The following is a 24,408-nucleotide window of genomic DNA, read 5'->3' on the forward strand; positions in this document are numbered from 1 at the left end:
GTGTTGAACCGCCTTCTGCTGGGCTCCTCTGGGCTCTCCTGGGCTCAGGCCAGCAGCATGGAAGCCGAGCGGAGAAACACTCTGCATTCCTCAGTCTGTTCTGAGGCTGGTTTGGAAACAGTGGGAGGGGAAAGGGATGGAGATATGGCTGTGCTCAAGAGCGCAGTTTGAGCCGTGCGTCTGGGGACCTGGACAACTATCCAAGCCACTTCCCCAAATGCCCCTGACAGCCACCTTCCCTGGCCGGCCATTTTCGGCCAGGGCATCAGAGGAGCTGGTAACAGTGGAGAGGAAGGCCCTGAGAGAGGGTTTTGCTCTTGCCTTGCAGCCCCACCTCTGACAGCAGAAGCGGCAAGGGAAGAGCCATGCCAGGGGGCCCTCCCAGGGCCCAGGGGCACACCACCCACCAAAAACCCTGTAATCACTTATCTGGCTGAAATCATCACTGACCTCGTCGGGACTCACTTCATGTCAGGGACTGTATTGCAAACTGAAGGTAAAAGGGCATGAAATAATTCTCACATCCCTTTAGTCAAGGGCAAGAGAATAAATAATGCAATTGGTTTTTTAATAATAATAATAATAATAATAATTAATAATAACGATTTCCAGCAGAAATACAGCACACTTGCCTTCTCAGCTTTTTCTATTGCATTTTTATAGAAAAGTGGTATAGACATTTTAAATAATGATTAAAAATAATATTTTAAATGCATAAAACCACTGAGTTTGATCTCTTTTAAAGCACATTTAGTGACAGAAATGTCATTCTTATCGGGGTAAGATTAAAGAGGACCCGCACCCGCACCTGCTCAAGGCGAGCAACAAAGGACCCTCCTTTTGTGTGTGCCCCCCCTTCCAGCCATTGCTTACTAAGGGAGGGTGAAGAGAGGGCCTCGCGTATCTCTTTCTACTTCTCTTCCCAAAGCACCAGCCTATAGGTTATTCCCACCCTTCAAGCTTACCTGTGTACTGGAAGCACTGGAGGAATTTGATTTAGCAGATAAAAACGCCCCCAAAATGAGAAGAATCCAGCTGGGCCCTGGTCTTCAGGCTGTTCTATTCCTCTGCTGGTTTATCTAGTTGATAGGGGCCACTGCAGATCAGTGATGGAGGGGAGAGGAGAGAGGTGATCTGGCAGGTTGGGTTTGTATTTGGGAAGATCCAGTGGGGAAAGTGACTTCTATCTTAGGGATGTTTTCAGTGCTCCCAGTTGGGCATAAGAATGTACAGTCATACTGTTATGTACTGAGTTGAATAGGATCCAAACTGCAGCAGTCTGATTGGTCCTAGAACAATAGGATCCAAAAGGCAGCAGTCTGATTGGTCCTAGAACAATAGGATTCAGAATGCAGCAGTCTGATTGGTCCTAGAACAATGCAGCAGTATGATTGGTTGGCAGGAACCACCCAATCATGCTCCAGATAGAAGTGAATCCACAACCTGATTGGCTTACAGTAGAATTCCGGAATTAGCCAATCATGTGCAGCCCATTGTGTAAATAATGTATATAAGGCAGATACTTTGAGGGGACATTCATTCATTCCTCCTCACCACTATGAGCTGAATAAAGAGCATGAAATCACTTTGCGACTCTGAGTATATTTCACTGGCGACAAGGATGGGATCCCGCTGAACTGACTGCCACACACAGCACCGCAGCACCGCCACCTGCCGCACCGCTGCCTCGCACCGTGTATCCAGGCTTCAGCTCCGGGACACAAGGAACTCAGAATGGCAACCAACAGCAGCTTCTCGCCATTCAACCCAGCATCTGGAGACTGGGAAGCGTACGCCTCCCGTTTCACCTTCCTCCTAGAAGCCAAAGGGGTCACCGATGAAGAAGACGCCAAGAAGAGGGCAATATTCTTCAGCGTCTGCAGAGAGGAGACGTTTGAAATCGCCCGGGCTCTCCTTGTGCCTGAAGACGTTGCTACAGTTCCATACAAAACAATAATGGAACAGCTGAAGGGGCACTTTTCGCCACAGCCCTCAGTGGTGGCTCGTCGAAATGCCTTCTACGCAAAGCAGCAAGCCCCTGGGGAAACCATAACTGGGTTTGTGACCTCTCTCCGCCAAGCCGCCCGGTTCTGCAACTTCTCAGAGCTGGAGAACATGCTTCGTGACCACCTCGTCGGTGGCCTGAGGGATGAGAAGCTGCAACGACGCCTCTATGCCAAGAAGAACCTAACGTTCCAGGTCGCTCTGGAGGAGGCCCTGGCAACGGAAGCTGCCGAGAGGTCGACGCAAGAGGCACGGTCGAGCCAGCCGTCCCAACCGAGGGTCCACCACGAAGACCTCACCGACGACTCAGGATCCAACAGGGAGGAGGTGCACCGAGTACAGCAGCGCACTCAAGCAGCCCACATACCACAGCTGCCTCGATGAGAAGGAGGGAACTGCGCAAGCTGTGGAGAAAGTCATGAGAGGAGGACCTGCCGTTTCCGCAACGCAGAGTGCAGGCAGTGCAGAAAATCGGGACACATCGCCTGGGTGTGTCGGGCTCGGCCCACCCGACGCCAGGCATCAGATGACCAATCCAAGAGCCCCAGGTCCCGGGGCCCAACGCACCAAGGCAACTCAACGGAGCTCACAGACTTCCAGGTATACCAGTTGCCCCACCCCAACGTAGAGAAAATTTATGTAGAGGTACAGATAGAGGGGGCCCCATGCCGCATGGAGCTTGACACGGGTTCAACTCTATCCATAATCTCGGCAAGGACCTTAAGGAAACTGTGTCCTACTGGGGGTCCCAAACTCAGGCCGGCCCCATTCACCCTCCGGGACTTCCAGAAACGTAAGGTCCCCACAATGGGGGTGGGGACCTTCAGGGTGCAATACCGAGGGCGGCCGTGGCAACTGGACTTGCTTGTGGTCAAGGGCCCCTACATTAGCTTACTGGGATTGGCATGGTTTGGACCACTGGGGCTAGCCGTCACCGGGGTGAACCACACTAGCTTACAAGTGGACGTGGACGCCATATGCAAGGAATTTCCGGGGGGTTTTGATGGGAAATTGGGACAGTATACGCCCCCCCCCCCATTGCTCTACAGCTGGACCCTGCAGTACGACCAGTCAGGCTCAAGGCCCGCCGGGTCCCGTTCGCCCTGAAACCCCGTATAGACGAGGAATTGGACCGGCTCGTGGAGCAAGGAGTGCTGGAGCCGGTGCCTAATGCCCCCTGGGAAACCCCAATCGTCACACCCGTCAAGCCTAATGGTTCAGTCCGCATCTGCGCAGACTACAAATGTACCATAAACAAGGCCCTCACGGCCCATGCATACCCAGTGCCAGTGGTCAGCCATGTCCTTGCCACCCTGGCTGGGTCGAAAAATTTTGGCAAGCTGGACTTGGCCCAAGCATATCAACAGCTACCAGTAGATGAGGCCACAGCAGAGGCACAGACGATTGTGACGCACAGAGGAGCGTTCAGGGTAAAGTGGCTGCAATTCGGTGTCAGCGTGGCACCAGGCATATTCCAGAATCTAATGGAATTAGTGGAATTAGGGGGTGACGCCAGGAATTCCTTAAAGGAATTCCTGGCGTCACCCCCTTCTTCGATGATGTGTTGATTGCTGGGCCCACACCAGAGGAGTTTGAGGACCGCCTCCGCACCGTTCTGCACCGTTTCCAGACGGCGGGTCTCAAGGTGAAACGGGAAAAATGTCTACTAGGAGTGCCTCAGGTGGACTTTCTGGGATTTATGGTGGACGCAGAAGGGGTCCACCCAACTGGGGACAAGGTACGGGCCATTTGTGATGCCCCAGCGCCCAAGAACAAGACTGAACTTCAGGCCTTCTTGGGACTATTGAACTTTTACCATTCCTTCCTTCCCCAAAAGGCAGCGGTAGCAGAGCCCCTACACAGACTCCTGGACAAGCGGGCCCCTTGGGTGTGGGGCCAGTGCCAGGAGGCCGCATTCCAGGCAGTCAAGGACTTGCTTGTCTCAAACTCGGTCTTGGCACACTTCGACGAGAGGCTGCCGGTGGTGCTAGCATGCGACGCCTCGCCCTATGGCATTGGCGCTGTCCTGGGACACCAACTCCCGGATGGAAGAGAGGTACCGGTGGCATACTTTTCCCAGACACTCAACGCAACCGAGCGGAACTACTCGCAAATCGACAAGGAGGGTCTGGCAATCGTGAAGGGAGTAAAAAAATTCCATGATTTCTTGTACAGGCGGCCCTTCACCGTGGTGACTGACCACAAGCTGTTGCTTGGCTTGTTTGCCCCCGAAAAGCAGACCCCCCAAGTGCTGTCTCCTCGTGTCCTCAGGTGGTCAATTTTCCTTGCCAGCTACCAGTATGCACTGATTCACCGCCCTGGGAAGGCGATGGGCCATGCGGACGCCCTCAGCAGGCTACCACTACCGGAAACAGGCCCCGACCCAGCACCTGCACAAGAGGTTATGAGCCTGGAGTTGCTTCCCGACCGCCCCATTCAGGCACAAGAAGTTGCACACCATTCCAAGAAAGATAGGGTCATCTCCCGGGTCCTGGACTGGGTGTGGAGGGGATGGCCCAGCAGCAGCCCCGGGCCAGAATTTGCCGGATACACAACCCGCAAACATGAACTGTCAGCCCACAAGGGGTGCCTGTTATGGGGAAGCAGGGTCGTTGTTCCCCAGCCCCTCCGCAAAAGGGTCCTCACAGCCCTACATGAGACACACCCAGGGGTAGTAAGAATGAAGGCCCTTGCCAGGAGTTATGTGTGGTGGCCGGGGATCGACAGAGAGATAGAGGCCTGGGTCAAACACTGCCAGGCCTGCCAAGAATCCCACCCAGATCCCCCAACGGCCCCAGTCCAGTCCTGGGAGTCCGCCCGAGCACCATGGTCACGCCTGCATGTGGACTTCGCTGGCCCCTTTCAGGGGAAAACATTCTTCATAGTGCTGGACTCCTACACCAAATGGCTGGAAGTCGCATTGGTACCATCCACTTCCACGTCCGCAGCCATCCGGATACTACGCAGGCTGTTTGCAACCCACGGGCTCCCTGACACTCTTGTCTCAGACAACGGGACTGCATTTATGTCAGGAGAATTCCAAACCTTCACAGCGCAGAACGCCATCTGCCACATCCGTTCGGCGCCATTCCACCCTGCCACCAACGGCCAAGCAGAACGCATGGTGCGGACCACCAAGGACACCCTTCGCCGCATGACGCAAGGGGATTGGGAGTACCGCCTTGCCACATTCCTTCTAGCACAGCACAGCACCCCCAGCTCAACGACTGGCCGGAGCCCCGCTGAACTACTAGTGGGTCGGTGCCTTGCAATCAGATTGGACCGCCTTCACCCCGATAGAGCTCAGGATGAGGTAGTGGTGGGGGAAGGCAGGAACCCCCGGACCTTCGAGGCCCAGGACCCAGTGTACGCAAAGAATTTTGGGGCAGGCCCTGCATGGGTACCCGCCACAGTCACCAGGGTCACTGGCCGCGTGTCGTACGAGGTGCTAACAGATGGGGGGCAATGCTGGCGCCGCCACTGCGACCAGATACGGCGACGATTTCCGGGAGAAAACCAGGAGGAGGCGGACAGGTCAGAGGAGTCCCAAGGGAACAGTGGGGCAGTGAGGCCCATAGAGCAGCAGGGGCCAGCAGGAGAGGCAGAATCAGTAAATACAGAGAGGACCCGTGAGGCCGAAAGGACACCAGAACCACGACTGAGCGAGCCGGTTGCGCCAGACCAAACAGCCCCATCACAGCCAGCATCCTTGGAACACGAGCCAGAACCAGAACCCCGGATCAGGGAACACCCCAGGCCACAACGCACACGTAGGCCGCCGGCGTACTTTGAGGACTATGAATGCGACCTCCCGGGCAGGACTGGAACTTAGAGGGGAGGGGTGTTATGTACTGAGTTGAATAGGATCCAAACTGCAGCAGTCTGATTGGTCCTAGAACAATAGGATCCAAAAGGCAGCAGTCTGATTGGTCCTAGAACAATAGGATTCAGAATGCAGCAGTCTGATTGGTCCTAAAACAATGCAGCAGTATGATTGGTTGGCAGGAACCACCCAATCATGCTCCAGATAGAAGTGAATCCACAACCTGATTGGCTTACAGTAGAATTCCGGAATTAGCCAATCATGTGCAGCCCATTGTGTAAATAATGTATATAAGGCAGATACTTTGAGGGGACATTCATTCATTCCTCCTCACCACTATCAGCTGAATAAAGAGCATGAAATCACTTTGCGACTCTGAGTATATTTCACATACCTTGGATCCTGAATGCCCTGGAACGCGGATGTTTTGGCTCCCGAACGGCACAAACCTGGGAGTGGTTGCTCTGGTCTGTGAACGTTCTTTTGGAACCTGAACATTCGACGGGGCTTCCGCAGCTTCTGATTGGCTGCAGGAGCTTCCTACAAGCAGAACCTGTTATGTGGATGCACATTTACAAACTTAAATTTGTTTGATACAGTGGTACCTTGGTTCTCGAATGGCTTGGCTCCCAAACAAATCGGCTCCTGAACACTGCAAACCTGGAACTGAGTGTTCTGGTTTGCGAACGTTGTTTGGAAGCCGAACGTCCGACATGGCTTCCGCGGCTTCCGATTGAGTACAGGAAGCTCCTGCAGCCAATTGGAAGCCATGCCTTGGTTTTTGAATGGTTCCGGGAGTTGAAAGGACTTCCGAAATGGATTAAGTTCGACAACCAAGGTGCCACTGTATATTATAATATATATGTGCCATTTTCAAAAGTTCTAGCTCACTCTCAACATCTGTAGCTCTTATGCTACAACAAGCAATGAAAACCACGATGGAGTGAACCAACAGGGACTTGTTCACTTCTCAGTACCAGATAAGCTATGCAAAGCCCCCTCTGTGGTCAGAAATGGTTCAGTCCAGACATACAGTAGGTTGTCCACTCAGGGGAGCCAATTTCACAGCACTTCAGGAAGGCCACGAGCAGCCTTTGGCAAGTCTTCAAGAGAAGCAAATTCCTTCACTGAGAAACAATGTCAAGCATGGTTGACCCATCTCAGACCCACCTCAGATGTCGTAAATGCATTTATTTATTTTAATGTACACAGACATGTGCACATCCAGCTAGTCAGCAAGAGGTTTAAAGAGATCTCCAAGTCTTCTCCTATCGAGAATGGCTGCCAGATTCCGACTCTCTGAGCTTTTTTGGAGGCAGCTCAGATGAATGCTGCTTCCTGTGATCAAATGCTGCTTCTGCAAATGTACAAAGATTTGGAAGTGCTAGAAGTGCAATGATAATATAAGGAAAGGACTTGTGGTGCCTTCTGTGGTCAGATGAGAAGCCTGGGAATGCTGCTGGACCTGGATGTCCTTTTGAGGACCAGGTAGGGGCAGTGACCAAGAATGGAAACCAAACTAACCCAGCAGAATAGAAACCAGAAATGCTGACATGGTTCTCAGTGAAAATCATTTTCTTGGTAAACAGAAACTTAGTCCTACTGCTTTGATTGCATGAGGGTTGAAGAAACTCAGGGCAGGGGGAATTGGGAGAGAAGGTTTGCTGCATATGTAAGGGCTTTTTGAAATTGCGAGAGGAGGGAGGAGAAGTGCTGGGGCCAGGCACCTTTGGCTTGTTGTGGTGGCAGCTGGTCTGGCCATGGATGAGTGTTTGGGAAATGCAGTGGGAAGAAGAAGTACAGGGAATCAACTGGTGTGTTGATGTATTTGTTTTGCTGCCTGCTGGCCACATCAAGCATCCCCTTGAAAAGCAAGCTCAGGGGCTCTTGAATTTGCATTGCTGCCTGCCAGCCATGTGAAGCAGCAGGCAGCTGCTTGAAGGACATCTTGAATATGCTTATGTGGTGGCTGGCCTTTTTGGAAGGGAAGAAACAGCTGCTTGAGGTGGGCCTCAGTCGAATGTGTGTTCCTGTGGAAAGGGAGGAGGTGCTTGCTCCCTGGCCTACAGCAGGTACTGTTTTGGGGTGGGAAGTCCAGTGCAGAAGCATCATTCTCACCAGGATTTTTCCAGCTGCTTGCCCCACAGCAGGGTCCAGGGACTGATCCCAAGTTGTTGAGGTGCAGGCTTAAACCCTCATTATTTATGTTAAGTTGTGGGTGAACATATCAGACGACACAGCGATTCTTCAAACAGCTCTTGTTTATTCACAGGCCAGAACTGAACTGAACTGAAGGGTTCAGCCAGCCTGCTTATATAGAGCTCCAGTACAATGTAAATGTAACAATTTTCTAAAACTATCCAATCACTGAACGTCACTTTCAATCCCTTATTTGCATAACTATTTACAGTATCCCCCTGCTGGCCCAGGGTGAGAACTTCAGTACATAACAATTTACATCCTCATTACTGTTGCTAATGATACCACGGGGGTGGAATGTCATTATTTGTACCATTTCATATACTGGCCTCTTTTCTTTTCCCGCTCTGTTGGAGATGACAGTCATTCTATGTTGGACCATGATTTCTTTCAGTGGTGTAACCAGGGGTTGTTTCACAAACTGTTGTAGTCTCTGTGTGTACTAAGAAGGGTTTGAGCAGAGACACATTGTACAATGTTTGAGCTTCTGTGGCTTCTTCTTCTTCTTCTTCTTCTTCTTCTTCTTCTTCTTCTTCTTCTTCTTCTTCCCAACTTCCCTTGCAAATATAGTTAGCCTATTTCAGGAGATGCCTCTTACTTGAAGCTTGACTATAGCACTGCTGTGCATTGGCTCTGTTAAAAGTCCTGGTCCTAAGGATTGTATCTCACTCTGCGTAGGATTGGATGCATGTACAAGAAAAATGCAGAGGTGTGTTAGAGAAGTGTGTACTTTGCATGTGAATTATTATTACATACAGGTAGGTAGTTGTATTACCTTTAGTTTTCCTTTTAAATAAAAGCCCTGCCTCCAAAAACCATACTTTAAAAATACAATTTGCACAGCAGTTTGCAGTGCAAGCCTAACCATGTCTGTTCAGACATACGCTCTATTGAATTCACATTCAGAGCTTACTTCCAGATAAGTGTGATTACAATTGCAGCCTAAATCTCTGAGAATCCAAGGAGTTTCCATTGTGCACATTTCTCCTCTTCCATAGGTGTGCTTAGTTTTCAGACTTGCTTTCATGTGGATCATTTTTATTTCTTGCTCTAAGTGTGAAGCAAGCAAGGAAGCAATCTTGGATTGTTGAATAGGGGGAGGTCTGCCTTCTGTGGGGGCCTCAAAAGCGGGAAGTGGCCTCTGTTTTCCTAAGACATTTTGTTTTCTTCAGCAATACTCTTTCCAGATTGTCCTATAAATGGCTTAAGAATGGCTGTCATAGATAATCACAAGGCAGTGGATAATATATGTCTGTATTCTACTGCTACAGTGTTAGAAATTATTTCTAGAGTGCCAAAGAATGTGGGCTGTCTGCGCTTGCTTGCACTTCTGTTTGCTTCTGTTTTTTTCAGCTGAACAAGATTTAGCATCTTACATGCTTTGTACAATTCTCCTGTGAGCACTCTTGCTCTGTTTATTATAGATTGCATTAGTCTCAGTGACAATAGCTGTGCTTATTCTTTCTAACGTCAAAAGAGAAACATATTTGCAAACTATCTGATAACTTCTACAATGTTCTTTTGGTGCTGCGCTGGGGCAGAGATTTGTTCCAGGGCTGCAAATGCACACAATTAATTTCACAAACATATGAACATGTGGAACAAATGAAAACAGCTAGAGGAATATGTAAAGGGAAAAACGGGACCAGATCCAAATATGCATGTGTAAAACATCACCCCAAGGCTCCTCCTCTGTATCATTTTTTAAAGAAATCATTTTCTGTGCAAAAAATAAACTAGGCTGAACTGGCAGAGAATAGGCAGGAATTTCCTTTGTCTTGTCAACCTTTTCCTTGGTTCTCAGTTTGGGAACTGCTGGAATAGACTACCTGTCCCATGATCTGTTTTCCATGAGCCCTTGCTTGTTGTCTGTGTTGTTCATGAGCCTTAGGCTCCACTCAGCTAGTCTTGGACAGGTTATCCTCAAAAGTCTGGTGCTGAATTTGGATGCTTTGCACAACAACTGAGCAGTCAGTTAACTGAGCCTGTCCATTAAGCCTCATTGAAGGGCAGCAAATGGTCAGTTACTGAAATTATTATTGCATGTTTAACACCATGGGTAAAACAAGATGGATTCCTTGCTTCAAGCAAAATGCATTGGGCTGTTGCTGTGAGCTAGTGTGTTACATTGTTATGCTGTGGGATCCTGGTAATTTTCCTTGAGGTAACACGTTGCATACAAACTGCACACCCCAAGCAGTCCAACTGCAATATTTGTCCATTAGGAGTGCCTCAAGTTCTTTCTAGATAGTGCTTGTGGCATCACAGATGACAAGCAGTGGCACTCACCAGTGCCATTCCTTCCGTTTTCAGAACATTTTATTTTTAAAATGGTACCTTTATTACTACCACTAGACAGCCCTCCTGAAACACACTAACTCCAGCAGATTAAGCATAGAAGGTGACCAGGTGAAGTGGCAGGACTCTTCCCAGCCCTGCCCCCCCCCCATGTCTTCCGACAAGGTCAGGGCATCCTGGAGTAACACAGGACCAAGACAGGCTCACAGCTCACGGCCAGAGAAATTCGGAGGGAGATCTGGTTCTGCTCCTTCAGTATCAGAGCAACGGGTCTCACAGCCACATCCAGTCCATGTGCTTAGTGTATACGTGGCAAAAGTGCTTGGCATGGCACACAAAGGGGACTGACTATTGGGATGTACACCGCTGTGCGTGTGTCTGAGACAGGGAATCAAACATGGTAGTACTATGGAATAATGGGACTTCGCAATGTATTTTTGTGCGTTTCTGAATAACACAGTTTGAGACTGTTGGTTTAATAGAAATAGCTGTGAAAACGGTAAGGACATAGGAAGTGGAGCTTCAAGGATTGAATAAGATTCCAAAAGCCATGCCAAGGATTTGAGTTTGCAAGTAGTTATTTGGAAAAAGAAAAGAAAAAGAGACTCTGCAAGTCATATAGGTGGTGGTGCTGGGGAATTGAGAATGTGAATGAGATATAAAAGGAAAATGAAGGCCTTGCACGGACATTTGAAGAAAGAGGCTCCCTGAGCACCAGGCCTTGAACTGACTAAACATTTCAAACTGGGATTTATTGCGTGCTTGAGAAGGAGACTTGAAATGATCTGATCCATGGACGTATTTGATCCTTGCTTTTCATTTAATTGATCTACATAATAATAGATTGTTGATTAACTGAAAAAAACAAATGTGAATACTAGAAGGATAAAAATAACGACAGTTAACCAGAAAATGGTAGACTGCAAACCTGTACACTCTTCCCTGGAGTAAGCTCATGAATTCAGGAGGACTTTTTCAGAGTAAATGTGCACAGGAATACATTTTCATGTGTAACAAATGAGATGGAAACTCAAAGCACCAAAAAGGGAGGTTTAGAAAGTGTGGAAGCAAAAGTATTTTCCTCCCTCCTCCTCAAGCTACAGCAATGATTTCAGCCTTGGTCCTGCCATTTAGCCAGAGGGAGGGGGCTGCCTCAGGCGGCTGCTTTTATGTGTCATGAAAGGGTAGGAAATTGTAATTTCTTGTGGTGGTGCTGTTGTGCTCTTAAGGGCAGAGAGGAAAGGTGCCTGTGGGATTTTCTGCCTCAGCTGTCACAGTAACTTTTGGCCGCTCTTGCGTGCTGTGCATCCTGGCTTGGGGAAGGGAGCACATTTGCTGCCCTGCTTCAGACAGGAAAATGTTGTTATGGGTTTGCAGGGGGCAAGGGTCCCCTGAAATTCCTGGGTTCCAGGTTCTCCCCGTAATTTCTGAAATTGCTAAATGTGAAGTTCCTCAGGAGCCTGGCTTAGAGAGGTGCTATCACAGAGCAAGACAGGTGGCGGCAGAGTTGCCCTGACCAAAGGTAAGAAGGGGGCAGAGTTTCTCCCCCAGGTGTGAGTTAGCAAAAGACCCTAGCAGAGTTGGGAAGGGGAGGTTGCCAGGGTTACAGGGGTGTCATGATGGGGGGAGCAGAGGAAGATGCCCCTTTTACATGCAGGGCTGGCTGGGAGAGGCTGCACCCAGAGACGGGGAAGCATGGCTGGATTCTGTTCTCGACCCAAGCTTGCTGAAGCTATGAGCAGCAAGAGGCAGCCTCCCCATCAAAGCCAGGAGGAAATATGTGTGACTAAATCCTATTTCTTAGAGGCACTGCCATCTCCACTGGGCCTCACGCCAAAGGAGCACCAGCCCCTGGAATCTTGCTTCATCTCGGCATTGGGGCAGCGTGTAACAATACCTTGAGCTGCTCCTGGTTGACCTGCCCACAAGCCAGTCTCAGGCCCCATCTATTGTCCTGCGTTCTCCTTTAAGAGCTCTTGGACAGCAGTCAGTTCCAGTGTGACAGACATTGCTGCAAAAAGTATTATGAACTGGATTACTGTGGCAGTGGTCAAAAGCAGCTCAGAAGTATAAGCCCTTTTTCAGATGTGCAGGAGAAGCTGCTGTGATCAACCTCTTTTTAATTCTTCTTTTTAATTGTAGGACTGTCTGAAGGCTCTTTTCCTCCTTGGACCACCAGAATGACTCGCTGCCTCATGCAAGGTGTCTACACAAGTCAGGAGCACACAATAATCTCGGCTCCATAAGGTGCTCTGATCATTTACAGAGGGGTGCATTCAAAATATGCGTGCATCATGAGGATTTGGGGTTTTATGCACAAATGTTATTCAGTCGTAACAGCTAGGACTGGGCCAAAATGTGAAGGGAAGAACATGTTTTTCATGAACATATCTGACTCCTAGGAAATGTATTTGAAAAAGGGTGAAAGTATTGGCAGTGCAGCAGATCGTTCGGGCTTCTCCAATGCACCTTCAACCTAGGCTTATGTTGCCTTTTCCATCTCTGCTGCTCAGGCAGCGCCATAGCAGAGCCTCTTTAGAGTCTTGGGCAGATGCTTTCTTTTCTAAAATGGGTGTGCTGCTTCTTAAGGTACTGTAGTGTTGTCATAAAGCTAACCAGATTTGGCTATGCGGTGATATCATTGAGAGAAAACAAAGCCAAACAAGAGATGCCCTCATTCATGCTGGCATACAGCCCGGCGGGGGGCAGCCTTTCCCCCCAATTGAAGGCCACATTCCCTTGTGGACATAATTCTGAGTGCTGCGCATGGCCAGGGACTACAACAGGCTGAGCCACGAATGTGAATTTTACCTTTGTGTACTAGGCTTGTTTCTGCACACCCCCTCTCTGTGCTCCATCTGGGGACGGGAGAGACCTTGTCCGCGTTCAAGGGCACGTTCCAGGTGGGGAAGGGGTGTTTGCCCCAGTAGAGCAGGTGAGACGGGTGCAGCCCAGGGAGAGAGGCTGGCTGAGACGGAGGTGTACCTCCGCACTCGTCCCATGGTGCTGAGAGCTGATTCTTTCCCTGAAAATTGGGGTTTAATCACATCTTATCAACTGAGTGTTAACTCTGAGCTTTGCTAACATCTTTATAAACATTGGTAAGGCAGAAGTTGCAATGCTCAACCACCTGAGCTCATGAGGGATAGCAGAGTAAGCAAATTAAATATTGCAGCCAAATGTAAGTGTAATTAAATGCAGCCTACCTTCTTGGGAGGGACAATTGCTTGCTGTGTGCTTGGTAGTCCACACTTGTCAGTGATGGTACTTTCCTGAACAGATTGCAAAACTTCCACAGAGACAAGCCCTAGGAGGAATGGGGGACGCCAGCTGTCCTGCTGTCCACTGAAAGTCTAATTCTGCCAAGAATGGAAGTGACCAATATTGCCTCACCTTGAAAACACCTTCATCTCATGGAAGGGTGAGGGGGAATGAGAGGATCTGGTGTCAGGGGTTCATCCTGGCCAGCAGGGAAGAGTCCTCACCCCCACCCCCTCTATCCATTCTGCCTCACCCCACCAGCCCCCAGGATGTTGTGGGGTCTGGAGACCAAGTCCTGTGCAGAGCAGCTGAAAGAGCTGGAGGAGGATGGAGGAGGAGCTGCCTGGAGAGCCATCCTTGGGTGTCCTTAATGCGGGTCTTTGATTTACTATTGTGTTTGCCCTCAAGCAAATGTGTTGTAAAAAGTGGGATGATACAAATACATATATCCCACTATTCTGCTCCCAAAGGAGCTGATTGAGAAGCCAACTCCGGCCAGAGAGCTCTCCCATCCATCTCCTTCTGCTGTGTCTTGGGGTCCTCCACATTTTGAGAAAATATGGTGGAAGTGGACGAAACATCAAATGCACATGACAGTGTTCAGGCACTAGGTTGAAAAAAGCCCAGCGGAAGTTCTTCTGTTGGGGTACCTGAGGAAGCGTTTGCGGCCTGACTCCTAGAACCCACCAACTTCCCGTTTATCAAGCTCCACACTTGTAAGAGTCCTCTTTTGGAGTTTGCTCATGAGTTCCCTCCGCTTCCACTGTGTGTTTCAGTTCTCCCCCTCTTCAGCCCACACCCGTCTTCTGCAGTCCAGCTGGAACACAGAACGGATGCAGAGGCCAAGGCAAATGGTGGCCCCGCCCTCCACCATCTAATTGAATGCACCTTCAAAGCCAGCAGGCTGATCTAATTCAACTTGGTGCCTGCAAGGTTGGCAATTCTTATTTAAAACTTCAGTGCTGGGTTTTTATAGCTCTTCATTTATATTAGCTTTGATGTACAGTAAAAAAACAAAACCCTACCATAGTAAGTTTCATTGCATTGTAGTTAAAGTTTTCTGTGAAGTATCCTTACTTTTAGACCATTATAATATCCAATCCCAAAACATTGTATTTATTTCTAATATCACTCAGACTAAATATGAGCAAATGCTCTGTAATGATTTCAATTTTTTTTAAAAAGCTGATGTGTTAAAGGATGATCTGTTTGGAGAATGTTTTCTGCATTGCAGTTTACAGATGTCGGATAGTCAAACAAACTACTGCAAAACTAATACTTGGTTGAACTAATGCAAAAATGTTTCATGAAACACTCTGGGATGGGTGACAAGCATTTTTTTTTAAAGCACCAAGAAGTCCCTCTGATGTTTCCTGGTGCAGGGGCAAAACACTGAGTGAAGCACAATCTGTTCACATCCCAAAGCGGCGTTTTTGCTTGCCATCTTAATTCGAAATAGTAGTCTACAAATGACAAGCTGTGGGCTTATTTAAATGTTGGTGTATGTTACATGAACTGTTAATTGTTTAGCCTTGTGTTGCAGTGATATTATATGTATTCTTTATTGCAATATTGTATTTAGATTTTGAACTTTGGAAGATGGAGCAAGGCTTGTTTTCGGCTCCATGGGGTAGGACTTGAACCAGTGGCTTCAAGTTACAAGAAAGGAGATTCCACTGAAATCAGGAAGAACTTTCTGACAGTAAGGGCTGCTCAGCAGTGGAAGAGTTTCCCTGGAGAGGTTGTGGACTCTCCTTCCTTGGAGGTTTCTAAGCAGAGGTTAAATGGCCCTCCGTCATGGATGATTTTGCTATAATCCCTGCATTGCAGGGGGTGGACTAGATGACCCTTGGGGTCCCTTCCAACTCTAGAATTCTGTAATTCTATGAACTGCTTAACTACATATTAAATGCAAGGGTGTATTTTTTTTAAAAGGAAAGGTTTGAATGAACATAATGTAGATCATAGAAGCATATGTATATCATTTTGCCTTCCCATTTTTCTCTGTTGAGACTTGGGGTGTGATTTGAGCAGAGAAACAGCAGGTTGAGAGTTAATGTCTCCTTCCCCAAGCTATTTTTTCCCAAGGCACTGGGGCTCTGTTACACATATTTGCATGTAACAAGCAGTTCGTTCCTGGCTTATTTATTGACCTGAACTTTTGGGTTACAGCTAGCTTTTATCAGGCATATTATGTATATATTTTAAGATGAAATTGCTGTCAAATTTAACTTGTGGCCAGTTAGACAAGATCAATCCTCTTATTAGTCATGTTATTTCCAAGGGCTTCCCTTAAGAAAAAGGATAAATTCTTTCCTTATGAGTCACTAACCAAGTGGTTGTTTTTATATAAACTTTCCTTTAGTTGGTTAGAATTGGAACAGGACCATCTTATCTCCCACTCTTTCTGAAACTGCTTTTTCCTTCGTTTTTTAAACGTTTCTGCAGCGCTCTGTTTGGGTTTGGTGGCGTGTTTTCCTTCTGACACCTATTTTTTATTGTTTTTTTCCACGTACTTTCAGAAGCCACACAGGGAGAACATAATTTCTCATTGCTGGAATGAGAAAAGTCCTATGATTGCATAGGATCCTACTAAAGACCCGTTTCTCTAGCTGGGGAGGCTTCTTCACCTGTTTCCGGAATGGCCATATCTTGACAGCATGGCTGTTTCACAGAACAGGGGCAGCCACACAAAAAGCCCTGCTCTGGGCTAGGCTTCCGAGGTCGCCGGGCTCTTCCACAGGCTGTGGCCCCTCCTGGGCGTACTGGTGCTGCTTGTGACCCCAGAGCATGAGTGAAGCATGCGCGTTCCCCTTGGCCAAATAGCCCTGCTTGGAGAGAGGGATGGCAAATCCGTCCAGTTCCATTTCTCCCTTCATAGAGTTGGAAGGGACCACCCTGCTGCAGGGAAGGAATCCTGCCCAAAGCCATCCCTCACTGGACTCGAACCAACATTCTGGTCCACAACAAGGCGCACTGACCGATGGTGCCACAGGGTCCCTGCCTTATGTTCAGTTCTCCACATTGCCACATCTGTTTGCAAAACCTGTTTGGGGTCCTGTCATGCTGCCCTCGCAGCCCAGGGAGTGAGAACAGAGGCACAAAAGATGGGCAGGCAGCAGCCAGGCTCCCAGGTTACCCTGCCTCTGCCCACAGGGGGCGCCACTCACCTGGGGAGGGCCTCCCCTCGCCATCTGCCAAGGACAGCTGCTTGTGGACCAGAACCTGTGCTTATGTGCTGCACTTTGCAGCTGCTGCGTCTTCAAGTATTCCTGCCCATGCCTTAGTTGGGAGGAATTACCTTGCTGATGTGGAATGAAATTTTGGAGGACGTCTGTCCCCAGACCAACAATTACTTGAAGGAGTTTTCTCTTGCTAAAGTTCTGACAAAGCTATATTACAAAAAAAACCACCCCCAAAACAGTTGTTGTCTTCATCCCTCATACTACCACTATTTTTTTTTAAGCAAGGTGTTTAAAGGTAAAGGGACCCCTGACTATTAGGTCCAGTCGTGGCTGACTCTGGGGTTGCGGCGCTCATCTCGCTTTATTGGCCGCGGGAGCCGGAATACAGCCAGCATGTGGCCAGCATGACTAAGCCGCTTTTGGCGAACCAGAGCAGCGCACGGAAACGCCGTTTACCTTCCCGCCGGAGTGGTACCTATTTATCTACTTGCACTTTGACGTGCTTTCAAACTGCTAGGTTGGCAGGAGCAGGGACCGAGCAACGGGAGGTCACCCTGTGGCAAGGATTCGAACCGCCGACCTTCTGATCGGCGAGCCCTAGGCTCTGTGGTTTAACCCACAGCGCCACCCACGTCCCAGCAAGGTGATTACAAATTGCACAAATTATTACAAATTTTATGGCTGTTTAATACATTTTATGTCACCACTATGGGCCTCGTTTTGGGAAAAAATGGAAAGAAAATGTGACATTATTTTTAATTAATAAATATAAAGGACAAATAATAACAAGGAAATAAACTACTGAAGCTGCCCAGCAAGGAAAAGGAACTGATCAATTGGGAAATAACTGAGAGACTATTTATTAGTAATGTTGCTGCCATGCTCAACAGGGATGAGAACCAAGGGTGACAGCTACAGGGAGAAGGCTGCCAGTTAAAAGACATGGTGTCCCGTCCCCTCAGCCTCAAAAGCCCTTTGCCCGTCCACATTGGATATGCTGGCATACAACTGAATTTCTGTATTTTAAATACACTATGCCATGTGTAAAGAAGACAACACATTAAACTCTGCAATGCAGAGGACCGGCAGCAAAGTCCCTCGGATTCTCTGCTATTAATGAATGAACAAAGGGTGGCAGTTTCACACAAACGGCCAACTTGTGTGGAAACGTTACAAATGTTCTGGTCTTTGCTTCTGAAGTAAAAGTCCAGCAGACCCATCAGAGAACTAGTCTCAGGAAAACTTCCGAGTTTCCCTCTGGTTGCTAGATGTGCCTGGAAGTTTTCCGTGCCCTCCAAGTAATTTTTCAGAGGGTTTCAAGGTCTCAAGAGAGAGCCGCTCTCTCTTCTCCCTGATAAATGGCCGGAGGCTCGTGAATTGGGGAGGGGGCTGTCTCTTGCCAAAACAGGCACATTCCACTCCAGCTTTATTTCCATTTCATTCAGCCAGTCACTTTGAAGGATATTGGAGCTCCCCCTGCTGCTGTTACTTCAGTGCATTGGAAGTTGAAGGAACAGTTACTACAAAAGTGGGGCCTTTCTCTCTCTCTCTCTCTCTCTCTCTCTCTCTCTCTCTCTCTCACACACACACACACACTCCCACCCTCCAGAGCTGCTCATATATCCACTGTACAGCTACCTGTTCTTAACAGTAATCCTAAAAATAACCTCATCTAGTTCATGGTCCATCCAAATTCTTGGATGGTGGATTGCAGAGCAGCCCCAATGTGAATTGTTCTGCAGGAACATTATTGGGCTTTTTAAAAAAAACATAATCTTTGCAATCTTTTTTAAGGAAAAAAGCAATTAAGAAGTGATTAAAACCCTTCAGCTCAGCCATTCAGGAACTGGTAATGTTGTTCAAGATTTATACTAAATTCTTCCACTTGGACACTTGGAGCAACATAACCAATAATGAAATTATACAAGAAACACAGCTAAGAAAATAGGAAAATTCTTTATAAATTCTTTTTTGAACAGACGAGTCTAGCAGACCCTAGCAGTCCCCAAGCCTATCACGTAAGGTTAGACATAAAATTCTTGTGAAAACCATGGATAAACTATCAGATCCCAATGGGCATTATATACATTTTTGAAAGAGAATTTAAATCAAGAAATAACATTGGAATGTGACTTTGCCTCCAATTGTGGTTATGTTTCTTTCTTTCTTTTTGAAAAAACATTATCTAAAATAGAACATTGGGTGGTAGGAGAAATAAGGAACATGGCGATAACGCCACCGGCCGTTCTCTGACATGTATGATCTTCCCTGTCCTCCCCACAGAATTTGAACCCAAATATATTCATATCCCTTAGTTTGGACGCCTTGAGGAGGGGTTTACATAGGAATCTAAAAGTGCATACCATGGGATCTAACTTTCCCACTCTAGGTGATTATGTTTCCCTTAATATGAGATGAGTGCAAAAGGGGGGGGGGGTCCTGTGTACAGGATTGGGGGGGGGGGGTCCTAATCCTTGAGGGATGCTGCTAAGCACTAATGGGACTCCTGTGGGGGCAGACCTCAGATGCTGAGCTTCTTCCATCAGGGTCTCTAGAGTATTTCAGGTGTGCCTTGGATGGTTCAGATTGGCCGGGAACTCAACAGAGCAGAAGGTCTTTGCAGTTCCTGTAGGTTTTGTGCTGCTGTGTCTAAGCTCTGACCAGGGAGACCACAACTCAGAAGAAAGGGCTTGCGGCTACATCGCACTGGTCTCATGGCATGCATGCACACCTCTTGCTATTTTATTTACTCACAAGTAAACAAACTCAGTAGAAAGACATCTCTTTTCAAAAGGAAGTGGATACTTTTGGTATTTTCCTCCCACATCTGGGCAAAAAAGTTATGCTTGATAGGAGACAAAACTTCTTTGCTCTCTTAGAAATGTTAAGTTTTCACACCAAAGGAATAGAGAAAGTTGGCTTATTATATGACATGGAAGAGACATGCATTATATATAAGTGCTGCTTCAGACAGCAAAATTGCAATGTAAGCAGGCAGCAAATCCTGCAATGCACACACCTTGATCTAAAGAGAGATGAAATGGAGAGTCGGGGAGGAAGAGTATATCTGTCCTTCAGCACGTGCATGTTGGTTCCTTGGGTGCTGAATGAAGGTCCTTGTGGGAGCTAGGAGAGCCACTGGCTACACATTTTAGGGTTCCTTTCTACCCTTTTCCTTCATGGAGAAGGGAGGAGGCTTTGAGGTGAGCAACTCCCAGAGTTCCCAAGGTATTTCCCCCAGAGTTCATGCCCATTTATCACCTCACCATCTTGCAAATTAAGAGCTTGGAAGACTCTCCTTCTAGCTGGCTGTGACTGAGCTGGTTCCCTCTTGTCTCTGCCTTCAAATTACCCTGACATTATTTTGATGGTCTCCATTCAGGGGATGAACAGACTGTACCTGGTAACGAAATCAGCATGTGCTGGCCTTTATGCAGGGTGTGAGGAAGTCAGCATAGACCTGAATGCCTTTCAGGACACAAGGCTGGGATCAGACTGGTAGCAGGGTCACTCTTGTCCTTTTAGGCTATGTCAACCTTTGATACTTCTGCCATGATCTGCAGTAATAAATGATAGAATGAAGTTCAGATTGACCCACACCTACTCACAAGGCCCCGGTATCTCAGCGGAGATGCAGTTTTATTTTTGTTTTGGCATCAGCAGCTGCCTTTCTTAGGGCCTCGCCTGCTTCACATGAGGAACTTGGAGAGGTCTTCCTTGATTTCAGCTTCATCCCAAGGCCCGTGGATGTTGTCTTTGAAGAGCTGCAGCTTGATGAGGCAGTAAGGACACAGGCAGGAGATGGAGACGAGAAGAAGGGCAAAGAGAACCATGCCAACGCTGGAGATGGTCAGCAGGCCCACCAAGGCAGACAGAGCAAAGAGCAAAGTGGCGACCACATAGCAGCGGGGAGTCCGGGCTTTGAGCTTCTTTTGCAGCATGGGCCACAGGGCAAAGATCTGGATAGCGAATGTCACCATGACGAAGGCGTGCAAGGAGCGAGGCAACCGCGAGGCCAAGCAGACCGAGGCAAAGATGGCCATGTTAAGGGACAGAGTGCTGGACACAATGGCAGCATTGGCGCCGTAGTCATAGAAGATCAGATGTCCTAGGAGCATGAGAGAAGACATGGCATAAATTGTGTCTGTGCTGATGGACTCAGTCAGTGTTTTCAACACTGGGGAGAAGCCGTAGGTGAAGGCCACAAACACCACCGTGTTTTTCAGATCTGCCCAACGCGTCTGGCCGCTCTGGTTTCTCCCCATTCCCGAGTCCAATACATCAAAAAGGACGTAACCTATCAAGGAAGTCACCAAGCCAGCGCCAAATAACCACTGGGGAGCCAGCAGCCCCACATCCATGTACCGCCAGATGACGACAAAGACGCAGACGCTGCACAGCTGCTGTATGACCACTCCGGACTCAAACACCACCGCCCAGTACTGGTACTTGCGGGCATGGATGTTCTTGCGTAGCTTCTCTAGGAAACTCTGGTCCACATAGTTATCAGGAAAGGGCTGCCTTTTATACAACACTTTCTGCCAGCGCGGCCGTGTGTTTGGTCCCAGCTGAGCAGGCAGCATGATTCCGGCCAAGTCCCTGTCTCACGGCTCTTCCTTACAACATCAATGGATGATGAAACCCATGCCCAGACTTGTCCCTGGTTTTCTAGGTCACTGCTGGCACCTAGAAAGAAAACAAGTCCATCAAGCCAAGATCTGCAGGTTAAAAGCACAGCAGTCAGTTCCCATGGCCACAGAGAGAAGCTGTACTACAACACTTGGGGACCCCACCACCCGACTGTTTCGGAAACAGGGCCCACTATCTTGGCTCCTCCTAGGCAGTCACATTGCTTGGCTTCTCCTTCCTCCTGCCCTTCATTATCATCAGTAACCAGAAGTCAACAAAATCTGTTGGCTTTACTTGGGAGCAAACACGCCAAGGATTTGGTATTTAGGCTCCATGTGTTCTTTCATATATAGCACCCCAAAATCTCTGGCCTCCTCTTGTGCAAGCTGGGCACACACGTGAAAGTTGTTCGGGGGAAACCGAAAGGGGGAGGAGGTACCTTACACGTGTGTGTGTTTAGCTCCCAGCATGAAAATACCTTTATGGTGCCATTTCCGTTCACTTCCGCCTCTTGATCCAGTGCCAGCGTCCCTCCGCCAGCTGCCTGGAACCGACTTGCGGGGCTGGAGATCCCTCCGTTTCCCAAGCCAGGGATCCCCGGGATTCCCACGGGCCGCCGATCCCTCGGGGCCCCAGCCGGCCAGGCCGCGGCGGCGGCGGCGGCTCCCGGATCGGCGCACAACGCAGCTGGCAGCCCAAGCCGGCGAGAGCGCGGGCTGGCAGGCGCGCGCCCGGGGCGGGGAGGAGGGACGCCCGGGTGCCTGGCGGGGGAGGCCGAGAAGGAGGCCGGTGGCGGCTCCCCGCCTCCCTTTCTCGTGCGCCAAGGCGGCTCCTCTCCCCTCCCGGGCGAGCAGCGCATCCGGACGCGCAGGCGCCCCGGGAAGGAGAGGCGAGGCTTCTCCCGGGCAGGCGCTGGTCCAGGGGAGCTGGGGAACTCCCTCCCACAGGACAGCCGGGCTGGGCCGGGCTCAAGGAAGGGGTTCCCACCGACGCATCTGGTCGGCCCCGGTGAGAAGTTGGTACGTTTACTGGCTGGTTTAGGTTCACATCCAGGAAACCCGTTTCTTAAGTAAGAATGGCTAAAATATTGTGGAACTTTAAAATAATAATCCCCCCCCCCCAGATTTTCAGCGACATAAGAGAACTCACTGAACACACACTAGGGAGTGAGCCCCCTGGAATGCAGTGCTATAAGTAAATATAGGATCAGACCGCGTGTCCCGGGGTTTATATTTGTTGTAAATAGGTTTATTGACCCGGGGATAGTGCCCATTCATCCCACTTGGCTCAGGTGTAAAGACAGATAGTACCTGCCTAACCCTAGGAGGAATTCCTGCCATAAATTCAGACACCTGCAAACTCAAGTTTCAAGTGGTTGGCATTTTGGGGTAAAATATTGGGGGGGGGGGGTGAAGCCTTGTGCATGTACTAAATGGACATTTTGACTCAATTTGACACATTTGCATGCTCAGAGAAAAAAAGTCCTTTCACCTGTGCATAGGTTTCTGGGTCAAGCATGACCACCGGACATAGGGCAGGGTTCTGTCCTATGACATACGCCTCTGTTGGCTACCAATTGTATTATGTCATGGGTCAAATATGCTGCCATCATCTGATTCAGTAGCTTTACCTGCTAGCTAGAGCAAACGGACTTTGGCATCGTTGTCACCAGGTGGCCTGTGTGCCTGTAAGCTGTCACCCTCCAGCAGGGCACCTTTTGGCAATAATCTTTTTTTGTCAGTGCTGATGTTTTCAGTGGAAGTTAAATCAAATTCAAACCAGCCCTTATCCTCAGTAACCTCAGATTACAGGAAATCCCGCAGGAGAAAAGGTTCTGATCAATGCATTCAGATCCGCTGAGAAGAGCAGGGGAACCCAGTGTTCTTGGTGTGCACATCCGTCTGGGAAAGTGCTAAGAAGTGTCAGCTTTTCCTTCCAAGTATCTTGTGAGGGTGATGAGTGGGCCTCCTAAAAATGGCTGTGGGAGGAATAGGGCTCCCAGAACACACAGGCAGTGGGAGTGGGCAAATTGATGAAAAAGGTTCCATATGATGCTACTGAACCCGATTTTCTCAACAGACAGAAGCATCAGATATAATCAGGCTTGTACTAAATATATTTACTCATAATTAAGCTCTCCCAAAGTTCAGTGTGGTTCACGTTCTAGGAAGCATATGTAAGATTGCAGCGTCAGCAGCACAAGTATACGTGCAAAGGTCATTTTGGTGATAGTAAATGAAGCCCACTCAGCAAACTGGTTTTGAATGACGCTTAGGTAACTCCTGTTCTTGCTGGATAAGGTCCACTACCTGCACCTCACATGATGATCACATGATGATGATGCAGGTGTAGCTGGGGACAGCGTGGCAATAGTGGTCTCTGATTTCAAAACTAGAGATTCCTAGCTGGAGACCCTATGGGACATTTGGGATTTTAGGTTGCTCCGCCTCCCATCTTGCAATAGCTTCTGATGCCTTTCCAGATTTCTCTCCCAGGGCCATAAAAATGTTTCATATAGCAAATTGGAATCAAAACAGGCTGGCTTGTAGGTAACAAAACAAGCCCCCTTGCCTCAAAGCTGAGAAGGCCCATGTGCCCAAAGTGCAGGCTCCAAAGTCTTGCCATGCAGTGGCCTAAGTGAGGGAAGTGGAGAGAGACTGAACTTGCTGGAGTCCCTTCAGCTTGTTGGTTGGCATCCGTCTGTCTTGAGAGACAATGGAGTGCGCCTCTAGGCGTGAAGTCAGTCACTGTGTTAGCAGCACGGAATGCTCCCTTCCTGAGTGAGAAGACATATATATACACTCAGGATCCATGCAGCTTAATTCCCAAAGTCTGCCAACTGGGAAATTTCCATTGTGAGAATTTGTGATAGGAGATGAAGTGAATTTCTTCATACACAGAGCTAGATTGTGGAAAACAAAAGAAAACAGGGACAAGTCAACAGAAGGCGATAGAAGGGAATGGGTAATGAATTCACACAATTTGAAATGCAAAATTTCAAAATTAAAG

The 24,408-nt window shown here is 48.5% G+C and overlaps 1 protein-coding gene and 1 long non-coding RNA gene across 3 annotated transcripts; one reads left to right on the top strand and one right to left on the bottom strand.

Moving 5' to 3' along the window:
* Window positions 1–19,676: 19,676 nt before the first annotated feature.
* On the bottom strand, window positions 19,677–23,186 carry PIGC (phosphatidylinositol glycan anchor biosynthesis class C). 2 transcript variants are annotated; one of them, XM_083446545.1, is made up of 2 exons: window positions 23,030–23,186; window positions 19,677–21,456 (listed from the first exon to the last, which is right to left on the bottom strand). In XM_083446545.1, exon 2 carries the CDS (start codon window positions 21,351–21,353, stop codon window positions 20,460–20,462), a length of 894 nt encoding a protein of 297 aa, XP_083302671.1. In that variant the 5' UTR covers window positions 21,354–21,456; window positions 23,030–23,186; the 3' UTR covers window positions 19,677–20,459. The 2 variants fall into 2 exon arrangements, with proteins under 2 accessions (XP_083302671.1, XP_083302672.1); XM_083446546.1 differs by lacking the exon at window positions 23,030–23,186 and adding an exon at window positions 21,878–22,272.
* On the top strand, window positions 22,361–24,115 carry LOC310680219. The gene is made up of 2 exons (XR_014512700.1): window positions 22,361–22,418; window positions 23,746–24,115. It is a non-coding gene; the product is annotated as an uncharacterized lncRNA (long non-coding RNA).
* The last annotated feature ends 293 nt before the right edge of the window (window positions 24,116–24,408 follow it).

This window comes from Podarcis tiliguerta (assembly GCF_965153285.1).
Source record: "Podarcis tiliguerta genome assembly, chromosome: 6".
NCBI lineage: Eukaryota > Metazoa > Chordata > Lepidosauria > Squamata > Lacertidae > Podarcis > Podarcis tiliguerta.

What these genes read in the sequence shown, in the direction of transcription:
- PIGC (XM_083446545.1), bottom strand. Translation starts at nt 21,353, where the DNA reads ATGCTGCCTGCTCAGCTGGGACCAAACACACGGCCGCGCTGGCAGAAA.